Genomic DNA, 20,317 nt, shown 5'->3' with positions numbered 1-20,317 from the left:
CTGGAGACCATTAAAGATGGAGGTTCAGAAACATAATTTGCGCCCGCTGAGGGAAGACAAACTGGTGCCTCTAAATTGGGTTATAGACCTGTATGAAGGGAGTGTTATCCAAGGGAAGGAAGGGGGGGGCACGGTGGTGGGGGGCTATGGGGGAGCCCTGGGTGGGGAGCAGATGGGAGAAAATAGAACGAGGCAGCTCAAGGGGTTGGCTGTAATCAAAGTCTTCAAATATAGTCTTGGAATGTAAATGGATTGAGGGTGGGAGGAAGAAGAGATAGGATTTTACAGTATTTGAGGGATTCTTCCACCCAGGTTTTGATATTGCAAGAAACACACTTGACTGGGAACAAATGTAAAGCTCTGTTTAGAAGTCAGAAATGGGTTAGTGCATGTGTATGTACTGAACAGGATTTTAACACTAGAGGGGTTGCAATATTGTTTAAGCATCAGTGTGACGCAGTAATATTAAAGGTCAATACAGATAATATTGGTTGATGGATAATAATTAAAGTAAGTCTACTGGGCAGGCACATCACACTGGTAGGATATTATGGCCCCAATAATGATGATATCGAGCCCCTCAAGAAGTTGTTTTGTCAGCTTTTGGATTTTTCTGAACCAGTGTTAATGGCAGGAGATTTCAATATAATTTTAGACGATAAGCTGGACAGATCAACCAAAAGTAAATTGACGGTTAATTCGGAGTCCCAGCAATTTTTGACAAGGATGATGAAGGAAAGGGCACTAGATGATTGGTGGAGGGATAGAGCAGGCCCTCAGCAGGTTTTCTCATATAATATCAAGACGTATATCCATTCTTCGCGTATTGATTACTTTTTGGTTGATCGAGCATGGTGTGATGCGGTAGAAAATATAGTTTATCTTCCCCCTCATTTATCAGATCATGGAGGGGTAGTACTTAAAATGAACCTATTAAAAGGAAGGGAGGTGAGCAGGTGGACGTTAGATCACACTTTATTGCTTGATGAAGATGTGGGAGCTAAGTTACGTGTAGAGACTGAGGAGTTCTTTAAAGTGAACATAGGTATTGCCACTTTTCTTGTGGTTTGGGAGGTCTATAAGGCAGTCCTTCGAGGGACATTTATAAATATTGCCAGTTATAAGCACAAGCAATATAGAGACGAGTTGCAGCATTTGGAAACAGAGATAAGGTGTTGTAGAGAGCAGTTATGGGAGAGTATGGAGGAAGAGGAGAAGCAGGTAGGGCAGAAGAGGTTAGATGCTCTCAATCAGCAACTGGAAGCCCTTTTGCAAGCAAGGGTTGCAAAGCGGTGGGAGGCAAGCAAGCTGGTGCACTTAGAATACGGGGAGAGTCCAGGGAAACTTCTGGCATCGAAAGTTAAAAGGGATCAAGCGAGGAACTGCATCAAGGAAGTTAAGGTAGTGCAAGGACAGAGGACTAGTGAGTGTGATAATATCAATAGGGCCTTTTTGCAATTCTTTTCTCAACTTTATACGGAGGAAATAACGGCCTCGGAATCAGCCGCTCAAACTTGGTTGGAGAAAGACACTCTCCCTTCTTTATCCCTAGAGCAGCAGCGTTGGTTGAATAGACCTATTACCTCAGGTGAAATTATAGCTGTTTTGAGGGGCAGTAAGGGGGGAAGGCGCCACGTCCAGATGGTCTTCCAGTTGAAGTGTATAAAGTTTTGGAGCAGGCATTAGTGCCTTTTTTGTTAAGATTGTTTTACGAGGTCTTTGCAATGGACTCCCCCATTCCTGCCTCCTGGAATGAGGCTGTCATTTCCTTGATTTTGAAACCGGGTAAGGTTTCAAAACTCGGATTCCAAGTTATTCGCAAAGATCTTAGCGGATAGACTAAATGTTGTGGTTAAGGACTTGATTAATGTAGATCAGAAGGGCTTTGTTAAAGGCAGGTATCCACATGAGCTTACACATACTTTAATTGGGGCAATTGATGGGGCAACTGTCTATAAGATCCCCCTGGAGGTTATAGCTTTGGATGACACAAAAGCCTTTGACAGGGTTAATTTGGGTTACTTAGCTTTGATTTTGAGGAGTCACAATTTGAGCAATAGTTTTTGCAGAGATATTAAACGGATCTATCATGACCCCTCTGCTAGAATTTTAGTTAATGGGAAATTGACAAACTCCTTTAGTATATCGAGAGGTACTAGGCAGGGATGTCCGCTATCTCCACTTTTGTTTGATTTATACATCAAGCCTTTTGCTAGAAGAATAAGACAGCATCCGGAAATAGTGCCTTTTAAGTGGGAGCAGTGGGAGAGGAAAGTAGCACTTTATGCAGATGACTTGATGGTGTTCACCGCAGATGTGTCGACCGCCCTCCCAGCCCTGTTATAGTTAGCCGAGGATTTTGGTTCTGTTTCTGGCTACCAGATGAATTCAGAAAAAACTGAGATAATGGCATGGAACCATGTTGGGGAGAACTGGCTTGGGAAGGCTGAAATGCGGTATTTAGGTGTATTAATTACACATGACATTGAGAAACTGCCGGTGAGAAATCAGGAAATGGTGTTAGAGGAGTGTATTAATTTAATGAGGGGCTGGGCTCATCTCCCGTTGAAGGTATTGGGTAGGGTGAACATGGTTAAAATGATTCTTCTCCCAAAGATTAATTTTATTCAAAATGCTATTCCGCTACAAATGGATGTCAGATATCTTAATAAGCTCCAACAGGCTATTACTTCATTTATTTGGGCATGCAAGGGCTCCAGAATCGCATGGAAAAAGTTGCGGAGGAAGAGGGAGAAGGGAGGTCTATCACTGCCGGACCTGCAATTGTACGCAAGGGCCTTCTTGTTGAGAAATTCGAGGTTGCTATTCACCCAGTTAGACGATTCAGTAATGGGGGCTATGTTTAAGGCTATGACACAACCTATTCAGAGGGCAGCAAACCATTTTCTTTTTAAATTTGGTGATCCAAAATTCTTCAAGAAAATAAGATTCAAATTGAGAGATGCAGTAAGGTGTTGACACCAGGTGAAACACATTATCAAGATAGATTACTATAATCAGCTAGCTCCGATCTGGGATTCTCCGGGGACTCCAGAGTGTTTGAAAGATGTCTTGTCCAAACCAATAAGGGAAGCCGGTTTGGAATATTGGGGTGATCTTTTACAAGAGACGGGGACCCTGTCTAGGTTTAAAATACATTCAATTGGCATCCTGGGTTCAGTCTATTCAACGAAGCCAGAAGGGAGAAAATCCCCAAGATCTATTTAATGGCTCCCCAAACAGTAGTAAGGTTGCAAAGTGGTATTGGGAGATCCTGGAGTTGATTGATGGCGACTTCAAATTGCCGGAGCAGTTATGGCAAGGATTTATGATGAAAGAAATAGCACAGTTAGGATGGCAAGAATCCATGAGAATGTGCTTTGAGATATTCAAGCCTGCCCCTCTGAGAAAGAACCATCTGTATGTGTTACACAGTGCTTATATTACCCCAGCAAAATTAACTAAAATAAAAAAAGGGGAAGTGGTGCATTGTGTTAAATGCGGAGCGCAAACGTCACCGACGTACACATGTTTATGGAAACATCCAGGAGTCGCTGCTTTTTTAACTGAAGTGGTAGCAGCAATATCGCAGAGTTTAGGGATGGAAGTTATTGTTAATCTACCTCTCATTATTTTCGGGAAACCTAATGATTCGGTTGGGTGGTCGAGAAACAGTAGGTGTCTGCTGTTTTTCGCTGTTCTAGTGGCCAGAAGGGAGGTCTGTTTGAAATGGATGATGGCAACCCCCCCTGAATATAGGAGTTGGCTTAAGATGCTTGTGAAAACTGCGATATTAGACTTGAAGGTGGGTGTCCTGAGCAGAGGTTGAAGAAAAGGAAGCTATGGGCTCCCCTCTTGCAATGGTCCGCCCCCCTTTCTAGGGGTGTATAATCCGATGATTTAAAACCCCTTTTGTTTCATCTGTGTCAGCTACCTGGGGTAACCCCCCAGGAAGGCTGAACTGATGACATGGGAGTCTCCTTGGGCGGTATGTCCACTTTTGCTTCAGGGCAGAATTAAGATATGACAAACCCATGAGGTGTATGAGGACAAAACAAATAATAATGCCTGTGCACTATCTTTTAGGTAGATGTGCAGAAGTGCACCTCAGTACCAATGGCACTAATTTAGCTCACTGCTAGAAATGGGGTCTTTGGTTGGCAGTCAGGTTACCCCCTGTCCAAGCTAGGACCCTCACTCCAGTCAGGGTAAAAGAAAATCACCCTCAGTTAACCCCTGCTTTCCCCCTTGGTAGCTTGGCAAGAGCAGTAGGCTTAACTTCAGAGTGCTAGGTGTAAAGTATTTGCACCAACACACACAGTAACATAATGAAAACACTACAAAATAACAACACAGGTTTAGAAAAATAGAAAATATTTATCTAAACAAAACACCAAAACGAAAAAAAATCCACAAGACAAGTTATCAATTAAAAAGCAAAAAAAAGAGTCTTCATGTAGTTTTAAACACACACTAACACTGTTAGCGTGAAAATGTACCCTGGGCGTGTCAAAAATAACCCCGCACTGGCGAGTGTACGTCAAAAAGGGCTTGCGATGCGTCGATTTCACTCACGTGCGAGACCTTGCGTCATTTCTCCTTTTGTCAGGTTGGGCACGTCGTTTCTTCTTTTTGCAGGAGAGCGATGCATCGATCCGGCCAGCACTCTCGGGTCCGGGCAGTCCCTGCGTTGTTTTTACACACCCAGCGATACTTATGTCGGAAATCCAGCCGCACGATGATCCGAAAACCACACAGCACAGGTTGCGATCTCCCAGCCTCCGTCAGTGATGCTGCAAGTCGTTTCCCTAGCTCCGTGCGTCGAGTCTTCGGTCGCGTTGTAGGCGAGCATCGATTTTCAGCCATGAAGCCGGAGGTGCGGCAATTTTTCAGCCGCAGATCGGAGTCGCGTCGATCTTTTCCCCGCACGGCGTTCTGTGCGTGGATTCCTTCCTCTTAGGCTGCCAGCTTCTCCTTTCAGGGTCCCAGGAACTGGATGGGCACCACAGGGCAGAGTAGGAGTCTCTCCTTTGACGCCAAGTGCTGACAGAGAGAAGTCTTTGCTGTCCTTGAGACTTCAAACAACAGGAGGCAAGCTCTAAATCAAGCCCTTGGTGATCGTCACAAGATGGAAGGCACACAAAGTCCAGTCTTTGCCCTCTTACTCTGGCAGAAGCAGCAACTGCAGGATAGCTCCAAAAAGCAGTCACAGGCAGGGCAGCTTTTCTTCCTCAGCTCTTCTCCAGGCAGAGGTTCCTCTTGGTTTTCAAAAGTGTTCTAAATTCTGTGGTTTTGAGTGCCCTTCTTATACCCAATTTCTCCTTTGAAGTAGGCCTACTTCAAAGCAAAGTCTCTTTTGAATGTGAAATCCTGCCTTGTCCAGGCTTGGCCCCAGACACTCACCATGGGGTTGGAGACTGCATTATGTGAGGACAGGCACAGCCCTTTCAGGTGTGAGTGACCATTCTTCCCCTCCCTCCTACCACAGATGGCTCATCGGGATATGCAGACCACACCCCAGCTCCCTTTGTGTCACTTTCTAGTGTGAGGTGCAACCAGCCCAACTGTCAAACTGACCCAGACAGGGAATCCACAAACAGGCAGAGTCACAGAAATGGTATAGGAATGAAAATGCTCACTTTCTAAAAGTGGCCTTTTCAAACACACAATCCTAAAATCAACTTTACTAAAAGATGTATTTTTAAATTGTGAGCTCAGAGACCCCAAACTCCTCATGTCCAAGGCACCCAAAGGGAATCTACACTTTAATCATTCATTAAAGGTAGCCCCCATGTTAACCTATGAGAGGGACAGGCCTTGCCACAGTGACATTTTAGCTATATTTCACTGTCAGGACGTATAAAACACATTACTATATGCCCTACCTTAACCATACACTGCACCCTGCCCTTGGGGCTAACTAGGGCCTACCTTAGGGGTGTCTTACATGTAAGAAAAGGGAAGGTTTAGGCCTGGTAAGTGGGTACACTTGCCAAATCGAATTTACAGTTAAAACTGCACACACAGACATTGCTGTGGCAGGTCTGAGGCATGATTACAGAGCTACTTATGTGGGTGGCACAACCAGTGCTGCAGGCCCACTAGCAGCATTTGATTTACAGGCCCTGGGCACCTCTAGTGCACTGTACACGTGGGACTTAATAATAAATCAAATATGCCAGTCATGGATAAACCAATTACATACCCATTTTGTAAAGGAGCACTTGCACTTTAGCTCTGGTTAGCAGTGGTAAAGTGCCCAGAGTAACAAAAACAGTAAAATCAGAGTCCAGCACACATCAACAACCTGGGACACAGAGGCAAAAAGTTAAGGGAAACCATGCCAAGGATGAAAAGTCTAACACTCAACAATGCTTTTTTCCTTTTCTCCTTTATCGTTTTGGGATTTTTAAAAAAATCACATGTGGGTATTTAAACTACATTTACTAGTTATTGCAATTCCGATCTAATAGTATCTTTTCTTTGCACCAATAGGAATCATCATTTATCTTTCTTTAATGGTTCATTAAAAACTAAAAAGGATTTCTATACCGGATTTAAATGCACCTGCCTCCTAGGACGTACCCATTCCTGTTCTATTACAATTGTATGTGAGTGCAATTTTTTTAATTAACATTTTTTATTGCTCATTCATGGCCATCGTATTTAGGTGGTTTTCTCTGAGTGTTTGGTTTGTTCCTCTGTTTTTGGCTATCAATAACAAAATATAACAAGCATTTGAAATGCAGTGGGTCTCACATTTGCTTGACTTAGAGCTATTAGTGTTGCAAATTCCTAACTGGACTTTTCTTTACACAAACTGAAAATTAAAAGTAAAACAGTTGACATAGGCAAGCCCATTCAAAGCTCCACAGCCGCCATGAGCGCGGAGAGGCACAAAAGGAAAAAGAAGTTTGCTCACAGTCAAACTTATCGGCAAAAGTGCAATTATCCATGTAACAGGGTCGCTGGCCAGGGCAGTAACAAAACTGCACCAAGGAGGAACAAATGTAAAGAATTTGCCAGTGACAAAGGAATTTTGAAAGGAAAGCGCATGAACAAGAGATAGTGATGGGTGTGCGGTGGGTGTGGTTAAAAGCCCACAGATAGATTACAACAGGCCAGAGCGCTTGTTCGACCTAAAGATGTAACGACTGCAGCATCTTGGCAAGGCCAGCCATTGTTTATTCTGCTGGAATACAAGCGGGCAAAGAGTCAGCTTCACACATTTTATTAGAAGAGAAACAAAGCCTCTGTAAATTAATGGCACACGAGTTAACTGGACAAACAATTAGAGGGGCAAAAGAAAACAACAATCTAACTGGACTACAGAAACACTTCAAATTTTAAAAAAGAACAGTTGATAACACACTGAATTCTCCCAAAGCTAAGACTAATCAAAGCATTATCATTAAAAGCAAGTTGAAAAACTTAACTGGAAATATCTAGGTCTGACAGGGCTTAACATCACATTGAAATAAGGCTAAAAGACCATAAAAATAATAAAGCAGAAAATCAACTCAACAACAGCAAGGAGCCACTGAAAGCGCTGTGCCTCTCTCTGAGATACATGGAAAGATTGGGCAAGGACTGCATTCAAAAATTTTAACAAGCATTGTCGGGGGAAAACCTGAAAGTTCTCTGAGAACATTTCAACCACAGTTATGCAGAACCAGAACACAAGTCTTAACTAATGGGACCGATAGTGGTAAACCAATATCACTCGGGACATCGTCGATTTTACAAAGTCATCAACCGAGCATTTGGAGAGTACCAAGCCTGCATTTCTACAAATGTTCAGATGTTTTTTCGTTCTGGTGCTAATCTTACAGTCACCATCTACTTAGTTTTAATAAAACTCATTATCTAACATCTTCAGTAGTATCGCATATTTTAACATTTTCCAAAGCATAGACATAAATTACTTTCATGATTTTTTAGATGAGCAGTTTTAAATAAGCGGCCTCTCTCTTTTCACAGCAAAATGTTCTTAAATCTTTTCTCACTTGAAAAACTGTGTCTAACTGAAAAGTAATAGTGACTCAGACATTCCCATGAACCTGAGACGAAAACAGATAACCTTAAACCACTACCAAACTAGGAGCTAGAGTTTGCTGAAAATACCAGTTTCACAAGTTCTCAGCAGAGGACGTGGCGACAGAAAGCAAGCAACCTTACTTCAAGTCCACTGTTTTAGAGTGGTGCGACTGAAAGGGAAGTCATTTGTAGCTTCAAACTTTGAGAAGCTCAATATCAAGTTATCAAAGGGAATACTAGTCATATAGAAAAAAATATATGTACTTGTAACATTTTATATGTTCGACTCTTCTTCGACAAGGGGCAGTGAAGTGGCACACCAGGATGGCCTTCCTTTTTAGAAGCTTTGTCACAACTTTATTCCCAGGCTGGGAGAAAGCCTCAGATTTTGGAGAAAGCCAGGGGCTCAAACATGTGCCAGCGCAATGCAGGTGGCTGATACATCAGCCTGCTCGTGGACTGGCTGCTCAATTGGGTCAATGCTATGAGGCTTTACTTAAATCAGCCTTGCGTGTAATGAAATGTTTCAAATTAAAAACATTCACTAAAGTGGGCTCCTTAATACGGATCTTTTTAAATAACATTCCTTTCAGTTGTGCCATGTGTATATTTTCAACATTATTATTATTAGCCAATTATTCAAGAATAAATCACTTTCAACCAAAGCACTCAAACTACTGGAACCTATAGTGTTACAGTGACACAAAGATTTTGTTGCAGCAGCTTTAAAAAAAAAAAAAAATAGACTGAACACAAACACAAATCAGCCTTGTACTGGGCACTGAAGGGCAGGCAAATTAAACAGCTAGCCGTTAACGTTTAAATACAAAACAAACAAAAAAGCAGGCTTTGAACAAGCTTTGTCACTAAAGAGAAGGGAACTATTTTTCAAGTAGACGTGAACAGGCTCTGCACCTTCGCTCACAGTGAAGTGAGCCAAAGGGTAGAGTAGGCTGACCCACTGCCTCATTCAATATGCTGCAAGGGAGAAAATACAAAGTGAGAATGCACGGGACCACCCCAATCAGGGGGGCGCCACTTATGGTGGCAGCACCAAGCCAGGGAGAGGGGGAGTGGGGGTCAGGAGTGGCAGGCTCCCCTGCCCCCACCCCGTTACTAAGTCGCAGCCGGTTGGCTGTAGTGATGCCGTGGCCCTGGATGAACTGTTTGTGCTTCTGGGGTCATGCACAGGAATGACGTCACAGGCCACCGTTGGAAAGGCAGCCGAGGTTGGCAAGCACATCTCTTGCATTGGCTCGCTGATCAGACCAGAGCACCAGTGACCACAGCCTTTTCTTTGTTGTGTTTTGTTTGTTTATTCTCTTTCACAGGTGCAGGACGAACGGGAGAAAGAGCGTGGCAGAACCAAAGCGAGCGGCCCAGCACACCTCACGGGGAGCCATACGGGTTCGAGCTGAGCTCACCTGACCAGAGTTGATCTCAATGGCGGCTCCTGTGGGGTTTCTGGGCTGCTGGGTGGGCGACCTGCAGGTCAATTTTTGTGTGGGGAGTGCTGGTGGCCCTGTTTTATGCTAGATGGTGGAGGGGCAGGGGAGGCCCAAAAGATTTCAGTTTAGTGTTGGGGGCTTTAAAGTTAGCGTTTTTTACCTTGAGGGGGGTTTCTTTGGGGCAATAATTTGTCTGTTTTGCAAAATGTCCTATAGTGGCCTGTTTAGTGTTTGGCCTATTAAATGGATCAGTGCTGGTTGTGTTTTGTGGCATGGCAAAGAAACGGTCGGGCTCCTAGAGGCCTTGAGGCTTAGGATGGATGCTATGGACCAGGCCATTGAAGGCACAGCCATCTTCTTCTGGGGGAGGGGGGGCGGCATTCAGGAGGATAGGCCCCAGCGACCTGTAGTACCACCTAGGGAGGTGTTCCCCCAAGCTCCAAAGAGGTTGCGTGGGCAGAAGAGAGGTAATGGGGCTGGTGATAAGTGAGCAGAGGCCACACCTGTGCAGATTGGAGACTGCGTCGATCTACCTTTGAGGCAGTCTGCGTCTAGTGAGGGGGAGACCAGTCAGCGGGATCTTGTGGGGCATTTGGCGTCAGTGTTGCCATGGCTGTCTGAAGTGGAGTTACTGTCTACCACTGTGGTAGGGGGCCCATTGTGGGGGGCTAGAAAGGGAGACGTTAGGGAGCAGACTCGACGTTTGGTTTCCCGGTTAAGTACCACAAAGAGTAGCCAGGGGTCCCAGGAAAAAGGGCCAGGGCCAAGCAGTAGTGGGGGGCCGCAGGGTACCATCTCCTTGTCCTCAACCCCTGCAGGAGGAGGGGCAAGGTGATTCCAGCTGCGGCATCCACGGTACAACCGGTTACTCCGTGCCCGCACAACAGTTGGTTAATGCCCCAGCGGTGGTGACTCCTACAGCAACGTCTTCTCTGGCCCGGGGAAACTCAAATTCAGGTACTGGTCACGCTTCTCCCCTTATGGACTTGGGGGATATTCGCTCTGAGCATGTAAAATTGGGGCTACATGTACCAGTAGAGGTGAGGGAGAAAATCTGGAAGGGGGATTGCATCAATATCTTTGATATACTGGTCGACAAAGCTGATAAGGAGGAAGTGAAGCGTTGTAAAGAGTGTGCGCATTCAAGAGAGTGTGGGCATGGGCCCCAAAGGAAGAAGCTTGAGGAGTCTTCGTCCAACTGGGTGAGAGCCTTCTCCATTTACCAGGCCATTTTAGCGGAAAATTTCAGTGACTTAGGTACCCAGTTAGCCTGCTATCAGAACAGGATCGTGGGAGTGCACTATTAGTATGGAGGCCCGGCATGGAAAGAACACAATAAGGAATTCAGGAGAATCAAGGCAAATAAACCTTCGTTGGGATGGGATCGGATACACATAATCACTTGGTTGCATTACACGAATCGCACTCAAGGGCCTGGTCACCAGCCCTTTTGTAGGACTATAGGGACTGGCTCAGGTGCCACGTGGCGGCTGGGGCCAAGAGGGGGGCCTGCTGGGATTTCAACTGGCGCACTTGCTCGCGGTTCCCCGGTACATGCCGTTTCAAACACTGCTGTTCCTTTTGTGGCCAGTCCTCCCACCCTGAATTCAAGTGTTTAAAGAAATCACAGGATAAGGGTGCCAAAAAACAAGACTGACAATTCGGTTGTCAAGGGTCAAACGGTTTCCTTTTTTGTTAAGGCTTCGTCCCCTGTTAATCTATTGGCTATGATCCCTTGGCTTAATGTTTACCCCAATCAGGCAGCTGCGCAGATGTTTTATTTGGCCTTTAAAGACTGTTTCAGAATACCAGGCCAAGACTACATGGGCTCGTCCCATTGCACGAATCAGCTGTCACTGAGGTCCAACCCCAGGTTGGCTGGGGCTCAAAAAGGAACTTGGTTTGGGGCGGGTAGCGGGACCTTTTGATGAAATTCCCGTGCATGGCTTTGTTTGTTCTCCTTTAGGGGTGGTTCCCAAGAAAGAACCAGGGGAGTTCAGATTGATTCACAATTTGTCGGCTCCAAAGGGACAATCGGTGAACGAGGCCATTGATGGGGCATTGTGTTCTGTTAGGTATACTTCTCTGGATCAGGCAATTCAAATGCTTCAGGACCTGGGGCCTGGGGCTTTGATGGTGAAATCCGCATTTCGGTTGTTGCCAGTGCATCCCAACATCTTCCATCTATTGGGTTTCCAGTGGGAAGGAAGGTATTACTTTGATAGTTGTATGCCAGTGGGCTGCTCTGAGTCATGTTCCTATTTCGAGAAGTTTAGTACCTTTCTGGAGTGGGTGTTTAGGGACAGGACACAGCACAGATGGGTTCTGCACTACTCAGATGATTTCCTTTTCCTGGGTCCTGCTGGATCGACTCAATGTGCTGGTGCGCTGGAGGTTTTTTAAAAACTCATGAGGGAATGTGAAGTCCCGCTAGCAGAAGGAAAGACAGTGGGTCCGTGTTCCACAACTGAATTCTTGGGGATAGCGTTGGATTCAGTAGCATGTGTGTCTAGATTACCTTGGGATAAGGTGGTATCTTTCTCACATGCGTTGCGGCCTTGTTTGAGGGTGCAGAAACTGACACTTCATCAGTTACAGTGCTTGGTGGGATAGCTCAACTTGGTGTTGCCAATTATGCCCTTTTCTCGGTTCACTGCTCAGGCCATGTCAGGGCTGAAAGTCAAGCATCATCACACCAGACTTTCCAACGAAGCCAAGCAAGATATGAGGATTTGGGAGACCTCTCTACGTGACTTTAACACCTCTGGGTGACTGCAGTTGCCAGATAGTCACTGGCCAGAGGGATCTGGGTGTCTGGTGATCAACGTCCCCCAATCTAAGATGGATCATGATGGGGGGGGGGGGGGGGGAAACACATCCTACTGCATAGAGCCCTAGGTAGCACGTGTTGTCCTATACGTAACTTAGAGGTCTTCCTAGCACAGCGCACAGCGGGGGAAATAGGTGCGGTTTTGGTACATGCAGATGGCACGCCAATTACTACATACCAATTCTCACAAGTGCTCTCTTTCAGCAGCGGGTTTTGACGCCTCCGACTTTGGCACTCACTCCTTTATCCTTTAGGACAGGGGCAGCCTCAGCTGCAGTGGCAATGGGGTTCCCTGGGGCAGCAGTTAAGAGAATTGGGACGTGGTCCTCGGATTGCTACAAGCGATATGTGAGATTGCATATGCTATGAGTTCATATCCTTCACGCCTTGTTTTCTCTGTACTCTCCGACAGTCCCGAAGATTCCGGAACACGCAGGAGTTGCTGGTGTCACCAAGGTGTGGCTAATTGGACACTCTCATGTCCGACGAGCAGATGAACTATATACAAGGAGTGCCTCTGCGTTACGCGCATAAAAGGCTGGTTTCCGTATCTCTTTCTTTGGCCGAGGTGGGCAGCGGCTCACTCAATTAAGGACATTTCTGGATTCAATGCTGCCCTCGGGCTACTCGTCACTGGACATCATAGTGCTGCACCTTGGGGGTAATGATCTATCGCCGGCGACTGTTTGAGCTGGTGATATCCGAAATTGAATGGTTGGCCAAAAAATTCCCTCAAGTAGTCCTTGCTGGGGCGAACATGATCCCACGTAGTCTGTGGAGGGGTGGGCTCTCAGTAAAAGCCCTCAATGACTCAATGAAGAGAATCAACAGCAAATGGGCCAAGTTGTTTCAGACTCCATGGATGGCTGTGGTCTTACATGGCTGCATTAAAGGAGAGGGTTTTTTCTTGCAGGACGGAATCCATCTTTCGCGAGTCAGTTATGAAATGTTTTTGGAGAATGTATTTGCTTGGCTATGTCAGCGTACTTGACCTCTTCTGAGGGGTTGCCGCATCGTCAGTCAACAATGTGGGCCTGTGGCGGGATGAGATCATGACTGGGAATACAAATGGGTACCTTTTATTACAGGAACTGGGTGGCAAGCTAACTGGACCCTCCAAAAAAGTCTGGCTGGGAAGTGAGGACGACATACAGGGGCGTGGGGTGCGAGCGGACGCTGGCATCAGGCCCTTAGGGCCAACCACCCGCGCATGCGCAGAAGGTCTGAAGCAAGCACTGGCCCTTGAGGGGGTGGGGTGGAGTCTGAGGGTGGGCAGGGTCGCCCGAGGTAGGTATTATGGCACGCAGGCAGGCCCCCTCCACAGTAATCCAGTTTGGGAAGGGATGAGAAAAACCTGATGGAGATCCTACCCCTGGGATTCATAGTGTAAATAGGGGCAGGGTTTGGAAGTACTAGAAAAACAGTCATGATCTCATTCATAACCACCAACATTGGGTACGCAGGAACTAACTGTTTAGTCAGTGTCATGTATGTATTAGCGTACTCTGTTAAAGCAGGGCATCCATTGAAAAAAACTCTGTAAATGCTTTGTGAATATGATTGTGGTTACTGCATATAATGTTGATTAGGATCAACAATGTCTTGTCAATAATAAAATACGGCCAGGGGTTTACGACCCCTAACCCCAAGGGAAGTGTCTCTGAATTTTAAACAGGCTTGGGGAGGGGTGAGTGGTGTTTGGTGGTAGGAGGCCTCGGCAATACCCGGCCATATGACAATTTAACAGCACAACGGATGCAGCCCACTGACCAGCATCCCCTCTCTGTATCCATATTAAGTTTGATTAAAGAAAAGTTGTCTCAAAAGGTAAGATCTAAAACATTAACTGTCATATTTAACTAAAATGAAATTACCTCACTGCTAAATGAAGTCAATAAAACAAAACAAAAGAATCAGGAAACTGTTGTTTTATTGCTGACTCACCTGGCGGACAAGATCAGAACACTGGAGCATGAGCCTTGAGCGTCTCCAAATAAAAAAGGCTGTGCTTTGTTCCCTTCTAATGCGGATGTCAAAAGGGATGGCAGAAAATCCTAAATAAGGGGGGAGTTAGGGTGGCTGTCTCTATGTCTGAGGCAAACAACAAGTTTAACCACTAAAAGAATCCAAGGGAGCAGGTCTGGAAAAGGTGCTCTTTTAATGGAGCTGGCAGATCCTACTCAGTGAGATCTTCTACCTGAAGCAGTGGTAGGGAAGAAACATGTGACTCTGCATCGGAACAACATTAATACCTACCTATATACCTCAGTGACACCACACAGTTGCACACACAACTACCAACAATTAAGATGTAGTTCAGAACAGTAGAGTTTGGAGCCTCACCGAAGTGCACGTCCCAGCTAAATGCAAAACGCAAGAGAAAGGAGCACATTTCCGAATGCTGTCTAGTATTTTCTGAAGCTTCAGGAGAGTTAGGCAGCTGATTCTGTCAACGTATTTCCCACCTGAAAAGAAGAAACTTCGACAGTTCTACCTCAAAAGGGGCGAACTGTGCTGGGATGTGAGGTAGTGTGCTCCCATCCTGCCTTCTTGCTTCCTAACTAGGCAACCCTGGTCGCACTGCAAAAATATTTGAAGTGCTGGACTGCCTGGAAGCCCCAGGCTCTATCCCTATCGAATTTAAACTTTGCTTGATGTCTAGGAAGTGCAGAATCCTTTCTGCAGGAAAAGTCGGTAGTGGAAATAACAATAGTAGGTGAACTTTATAAGTGGTAAAGTGAAGAAAAGAATGAAGGGTACTTTAGGAATAAATCGTTTGTTGGTGGAAAGGGAGACCTTGCCCGAGCTGAATCTGACAGCAAAATGCTTACACAGACATCACTTGCACCTGTCTTCCTAGAGTGCATTACGGTAAAGTCCTATGGATAAGCTGCAAGGGGCTTCTTATAGAGCTAACTAAATCACTGTTCAACTAACATGCTCAAGGTTGCCTGTCCAGAGGAGGAAAGTCTGGAACAGACCCTTCATACAATCTATAAAAAATTCTGAAAAACTATAGCAGATTGCCACGCGACTATAGATATCTGGGGCAGCTGATAAATGGACTCTCACAGAAGATGTTTTAAGCCAGACTAAGCCTACAGTAGCCTGTAAGGGAGACTTTCATGCAGCTGCTTATGTAGCAAGTTGATGGCATGATTCCTTGCTCAAAGACAAAACGTTTAGTATTTTAGGGCATAAGTCGTAATGGTGAAGGCTGTTCTTCATTCCTGCCGGAACATCCCACAGTAAAAATGAATGCCTACACATGGGTGCTGGATTGGGATAAAACACTTAATTGTTACTGTTGATGAGACAGTAGATTCATACTTTGAACCTTATCAGTCTGCCAATAGATACCAAAAATCCCTGAACCAGAACTGTGAGCGATATGAGAATATAGTTCCCATTTCATCTTGCAAAGGAACGGGGATGAAGGGACGGATCTTCATGAAACCTGATGCTGAATTTAACTGACAGAGTATGCAGACTGCCAAATTTCATGCAAATCTATCCACAGGGTCAAAACTAATCAGCAAAATCAAAAAATTACTTTTCAACGAGAACACCTTCTAAACCCCAACTACACAGTGCCTATCACCACTATGTAGTTAATACATATAAAATATTTTGCTATTTAAAAAGTGATTACCATAGGTTCTCAGTTTTATGGGGAAAACTTTGAGCATCCAAATCTGTGAAGGATCCCATGTTGTAAAAGTAACAGAATGCACACAATACAGCTTCTAAGCTAAACATCATGCACACCTGAAAGCAGGAATGTTCTTTTAAATTGCAAGAGTAACATTGTATGTGTATATTCATAACAGCATGGTATGAAAAAATATATTGTAAAATTAAGTTTAGTTCAGAATGCATTTACCTTAAACAGTGAGTAATTGACGTATTTTGTTCCACATCCACTGAAAGATCTAAAAAATCTTCATCTTTGCTGCTTATCTATGGAATAAAATAATCATACTGGTTACAGCACCTAGTCAAACAAACTATGGTCAGCCAGCATATATCAATTTAACATCTATTAAAACAAACAAAAAAAAAAGATCAATAAACATTATTTTTTTTTTTTTTTCAAGGATACAGGAAGAAGTCAAGGGTACTGCATATATTTGATAAAGCAAACTGCAGAACAAACACTTCAATGCAACAATGCACAACTATGCATATGGTTTGTTTTCTGCAAGTGCCTCAGATGCAGGCTGTTAGGTTAGGTGAGCACTCAAACTCTTCAAGCCTTAAATTTGTGGATATTCGCATCCCTTTTACACGCAGTTTTCTATCCAGAAAAAAGATCAACAAGTTACTTACCTTCGTTAACGCTCTTTCTAGCAGATGCTCTAACAGCAGATGCCTGACCTGGTGAAAAATTCCCTAGGCATAAGTCTCTATCCAAAAACTTTAAAGCAGCACTCCTGTACGCTGGTATGTGGTACTTTTCTGCTTCGTGCCAATTTTATTCCACTCCGGAAGTGACAAGTGGGGCCGCATATAAGCCACACATGAGCGCGCCGATGGCAGTTGATTTCTATGGATTGTCTGCTCAATCAGATGCAGAGCCCATCAGCATATTGGCAGGATCAGATGGCAAATTTCTGGGTTAGGGCCTTTTCAGATGGAAAGAGTCCATTCCACAAAACAGGAAGGTAGGAGGGTCAGTGACAAATCTGTGGTTAGATTATCTACCAGAAAGAGCATTATTAAACCTAAGTATTTGTTCTTCTGGTGGATACTTCTAACCGCAGATTCTTCACCTTGTAACAAGATACCAAAGTAGTACCTTCCGCAGAGGAGGGTCTGTGGAATGGCTTAAACCAAAATGTCCTGCTACGCTGAATGGGCAAAAGGCCCACCCAATGGAAAAGAATGTCAAGGCAGTAGTACTTAGTGAATGTGTGCACTGATGCCCATGTAACAGCCTGAAAGATGTTCAGGCCACACACTCTACCTGCCAGCCCAGTAGTAGCAGCCTTAGTCCTCAATACTTTAGGCTGCTGCTTCTTACCTAAAGCATGGCAGATTTTCCACTCAGACTATCCACCCAGGGATCATTCTTATTCGGAACTGCCTTGCTTCAAAAGAAGCCTACGAAGAGTTGTTGGTATGATCAATGTAGAAACTGAGGGCTCTTAGTGGCCAAGCAATCCTCTCCTCCTCTTTCGAGGGGTAAGGCAGGGTACAAAAAGTGAGAAGAGTCGTAGCCTGCCCAAAGTAGAAAGGTGTTCCTACCTTCAGCAGAAATGCAGCTCTAATTCCCCAACAGCTGCTGGGAAGAAGGTTGCATAAGGCAGCTGGACTGAGATGGTCCACAACTCACTCATGAGATGAGCTGATGCACCACCAGAAAAAAACTATGAGCGTAATCGACAGCTGTGCAATGGCTCAAATGAGGTACACAGCAAATAGTGACAACAAATTGATCTTGATCTTCTCCAGAACTTGTGTCAAGAGGGATAGAGGTCGAAAGGCATACCAGAGTCCCAAGCTCCAGTCTCAGTGGAAGATGTCTCTAAAATAGTGTCTTCTTGGGAACTGTAGGTGTTGTGACTGAGCATGTCCACCCTGGCACTTATAGATGCTGCCAGGTGCTTTAACAGCAAAGAAATACCCTTGTGAGTCATACACTTCCAGAGACACAGAGTCTGCTGGCACAGGACCCAAGACCCCCAAACTCTTACCTACTTGGAGGGGGTGTTCTCTTTGACAGACTGCACTGGCCTTCCCTTGATGGGTACTAGGAAGGCCTTCAATGCCAAGTGAATCACCTGCAACTCCAACAACTTTCTTCGGGCGGGTTTCTGCCAGAGACCAGAGTCCTTTTATCTCCATTCTTACAAGATGGCTTAACCTGCCCAGTAGCGATGCATCTGTAACCACCATTAGCTCTGAGTGGGGCAAGGAGAGGGGTCTGCCACAGGTCCAATCAATGTTTTGCTGCCGCTACTGCAGACCTTTTGCCATCTCCTCCGAATAGTGGGTGTAATACAATATGTTCCCCTTAGAGCTGTGCCCAATGAGACTTGATATCTCTCTGCCGAGTCTGCATGCCCTATTTGACATGAACAACAAGCAGGATGCAGGAAACCCCGACTTCCTGCAGCATTAATACCATCCTCACAGATATCCACGACAGAGACTACATCATTGAAATCATAACTGGAATGTCCTGGACTCTCCACTCCTGGGGAAGGCCTGAACCTGTTCCGCATCCAGGACAGCTCTGATGAACGGGAGTGTCAGCAAAGGAGTCATGTTTGCCTTTGTGAAGTTGATAGATGGACCACAACAGAGTGAGGTTCACTGCTGTCTGGAGGTGGTTTATGACTGCTTAGGGTGAGCATGACTTTAACAGCCAGTCGTCAAGGTATGGGGAAGACTGCTACACCCGAACTCAGAAAGTGTGCTGTGAACACTGGCATTACTTTTGTGAACACTGCAGGACAATGGTATGGCCAAAAAGGAGCACCTCAAATTGGAAATGTTCCTGTTCCACTGTGAACCACAGAAATGCCTGTAAGTTTACAGGACAGGAATATGAAAATATGTGTTGTGCAGGTCCATCACTACTATCCAGGCTCCAGGATCCAGCGCAGACCACACAAGACATGGACCAGAGTGAGCGTCTTGAATTTATCCTTCCTCAGGAAGGCACTGAGGAGGAGGAGGAGATTTAAAATAGAACAAAGGCCTCCGTCCTTCTTTGCCACCAGGAAGTAGCAGGAGTAACACCCAGTTCTGCCTCCTAAGCCAGAACCCACTCTATGGCTCCTTTGACCATTACAGCCTGCACTTTCTCTGTTGTACAATGGAAGTGTTCCTCCGCCAGCTGCACTAATGTGGGTGGCTAGTGTGGTGGAGCAGAAAGGAATGGGAGGTAGTAGCACACTTCACAAGTTGGAGAGCCATAAGTCTAACAGTATGCCTTGCATCCCCGTGCAGGAAATGTTTGATCCTGTCTCCCGCAGGGTGGGTGAGTGTCAAAAAAGATACATTAAAGCAGTTTTGCAGAAGTAGTTGTTGGAGGGGTGGGGGACTGGGCTTCATGTTGTCCCTGATGCCCTGAACTTTACCCTAGTGCTGCGGCCTCAGCCATGAAATGACTGTTGTGCCGGCAGCAGTGTCTGGTGTTGGCAGTATTGAACATTCTTAGCATAGCCACAAAAGGGGTGGAACTGCTGAGGAAATGGTCTAAAGGAGCAGGCAGCCCCAGAGAATGTGCTGTGGCACAATTCTCCCTAAAACATCCAGGGTGGAGTACAAATGTTATTAAAAAGGCAAGAATCATTACATGGCATGTCCATCAAAGATGCCTGGACGGCCCCAAAGAAACCCATAGGCACCACACTATGCCCATTGCACAACCTAAGCAGTCAGTTGGGTCAGGCCAGACCTGATCACATATTTTGCTGGATCCCAGCTGTTCTGTATGCTTTGGGCTAAAGACGCTATTAGGTCCTCTGGAACTGCTGGCAAGATTTCACCAACTACATCCCATAAAATAGACTGTAGTGGCCTACAGGGCCGCAGGCAATGACTGAGCTCAAGACTAGCTGATAAAAACACGCAATTGCCAAACGTTTCCATGTACTTAGAATCACAATCAGGAGGAGTTGTGGGAATGTCATTAGGGATGACTCTGCTGGTGGACGCCTGGACCACCAGGCTGCCGGGCATATGGTGTTATGTCAAAAAGTCAGGATTGCCCGGCCTGTGGCAATGAGCTACCAGTCTATTAACTCGGGGGTCAGAACATGACTTTGCCCAAGGGCATACCGGTTAGGGCCTCATTCGATGATAATACAGGTTCAGTAGGGACCTGGCCAGGCTGGAGAACCTCTTTTAAAATATTGGTTTCAACCTCCATTGTAGGGAGCTGCAGGTCACGGACCTCTGCAGCGCACCTCATGATCATCACAAAAGAGGCTACTTCCTCTGTGACAGGACCAAGAGGAAAAGACAAGCACAGTGTCTGCGGTATTATCTA

General features: G+C 45.4%; 1 protein-coding gene across 2 annotated transcripts in view; it reads right to left on the bottom strand.

Annotated features, from left to right (window-relative positions):
• The window catches only part of USP12 (ubiquitin specific peptidase 12), a 438,367-nt gene that overhangs the window by 196,322 nt on the left and 221,728 nt on the right, over positions 1-20,317 (bottom strand). For both annotated transcript variants that reach the window (XM_069202221.1, XM_069202220.1), the window contains exon 5: positions 16,199-16,275. In XM_069202221.1, coding sequence (XP_069058322.1) covers positions 16,199-16,275 — 77 coding nt within the window. The remainder of the gene's footprint in view (positions 1-16,198; positions 16,276-20,317) is intronic.

This window comes from Pleurodeles waltl, chromosome 8 (genome assembly GCF_031143425.1).
Source record: "Pleurodeles waltl isolate 20211129_DDA chromosome 8, aPleWal1.hap1.20221129, whole genome shotgun sequence".
In the NCBI taxonomy this organism is placed as follows: domain Eukaryota; kingdom Metazoa; phylum Chordata; class Amphibia; order Caudata; family Salamandridae; genus Pleurodeles; species Pleurodeles waltl.
The sequence above is the reverse complement of the archived record's forward strand: the minus strand, read 5'-3'. Positions and strand labels throughout refer to the sequence as shown.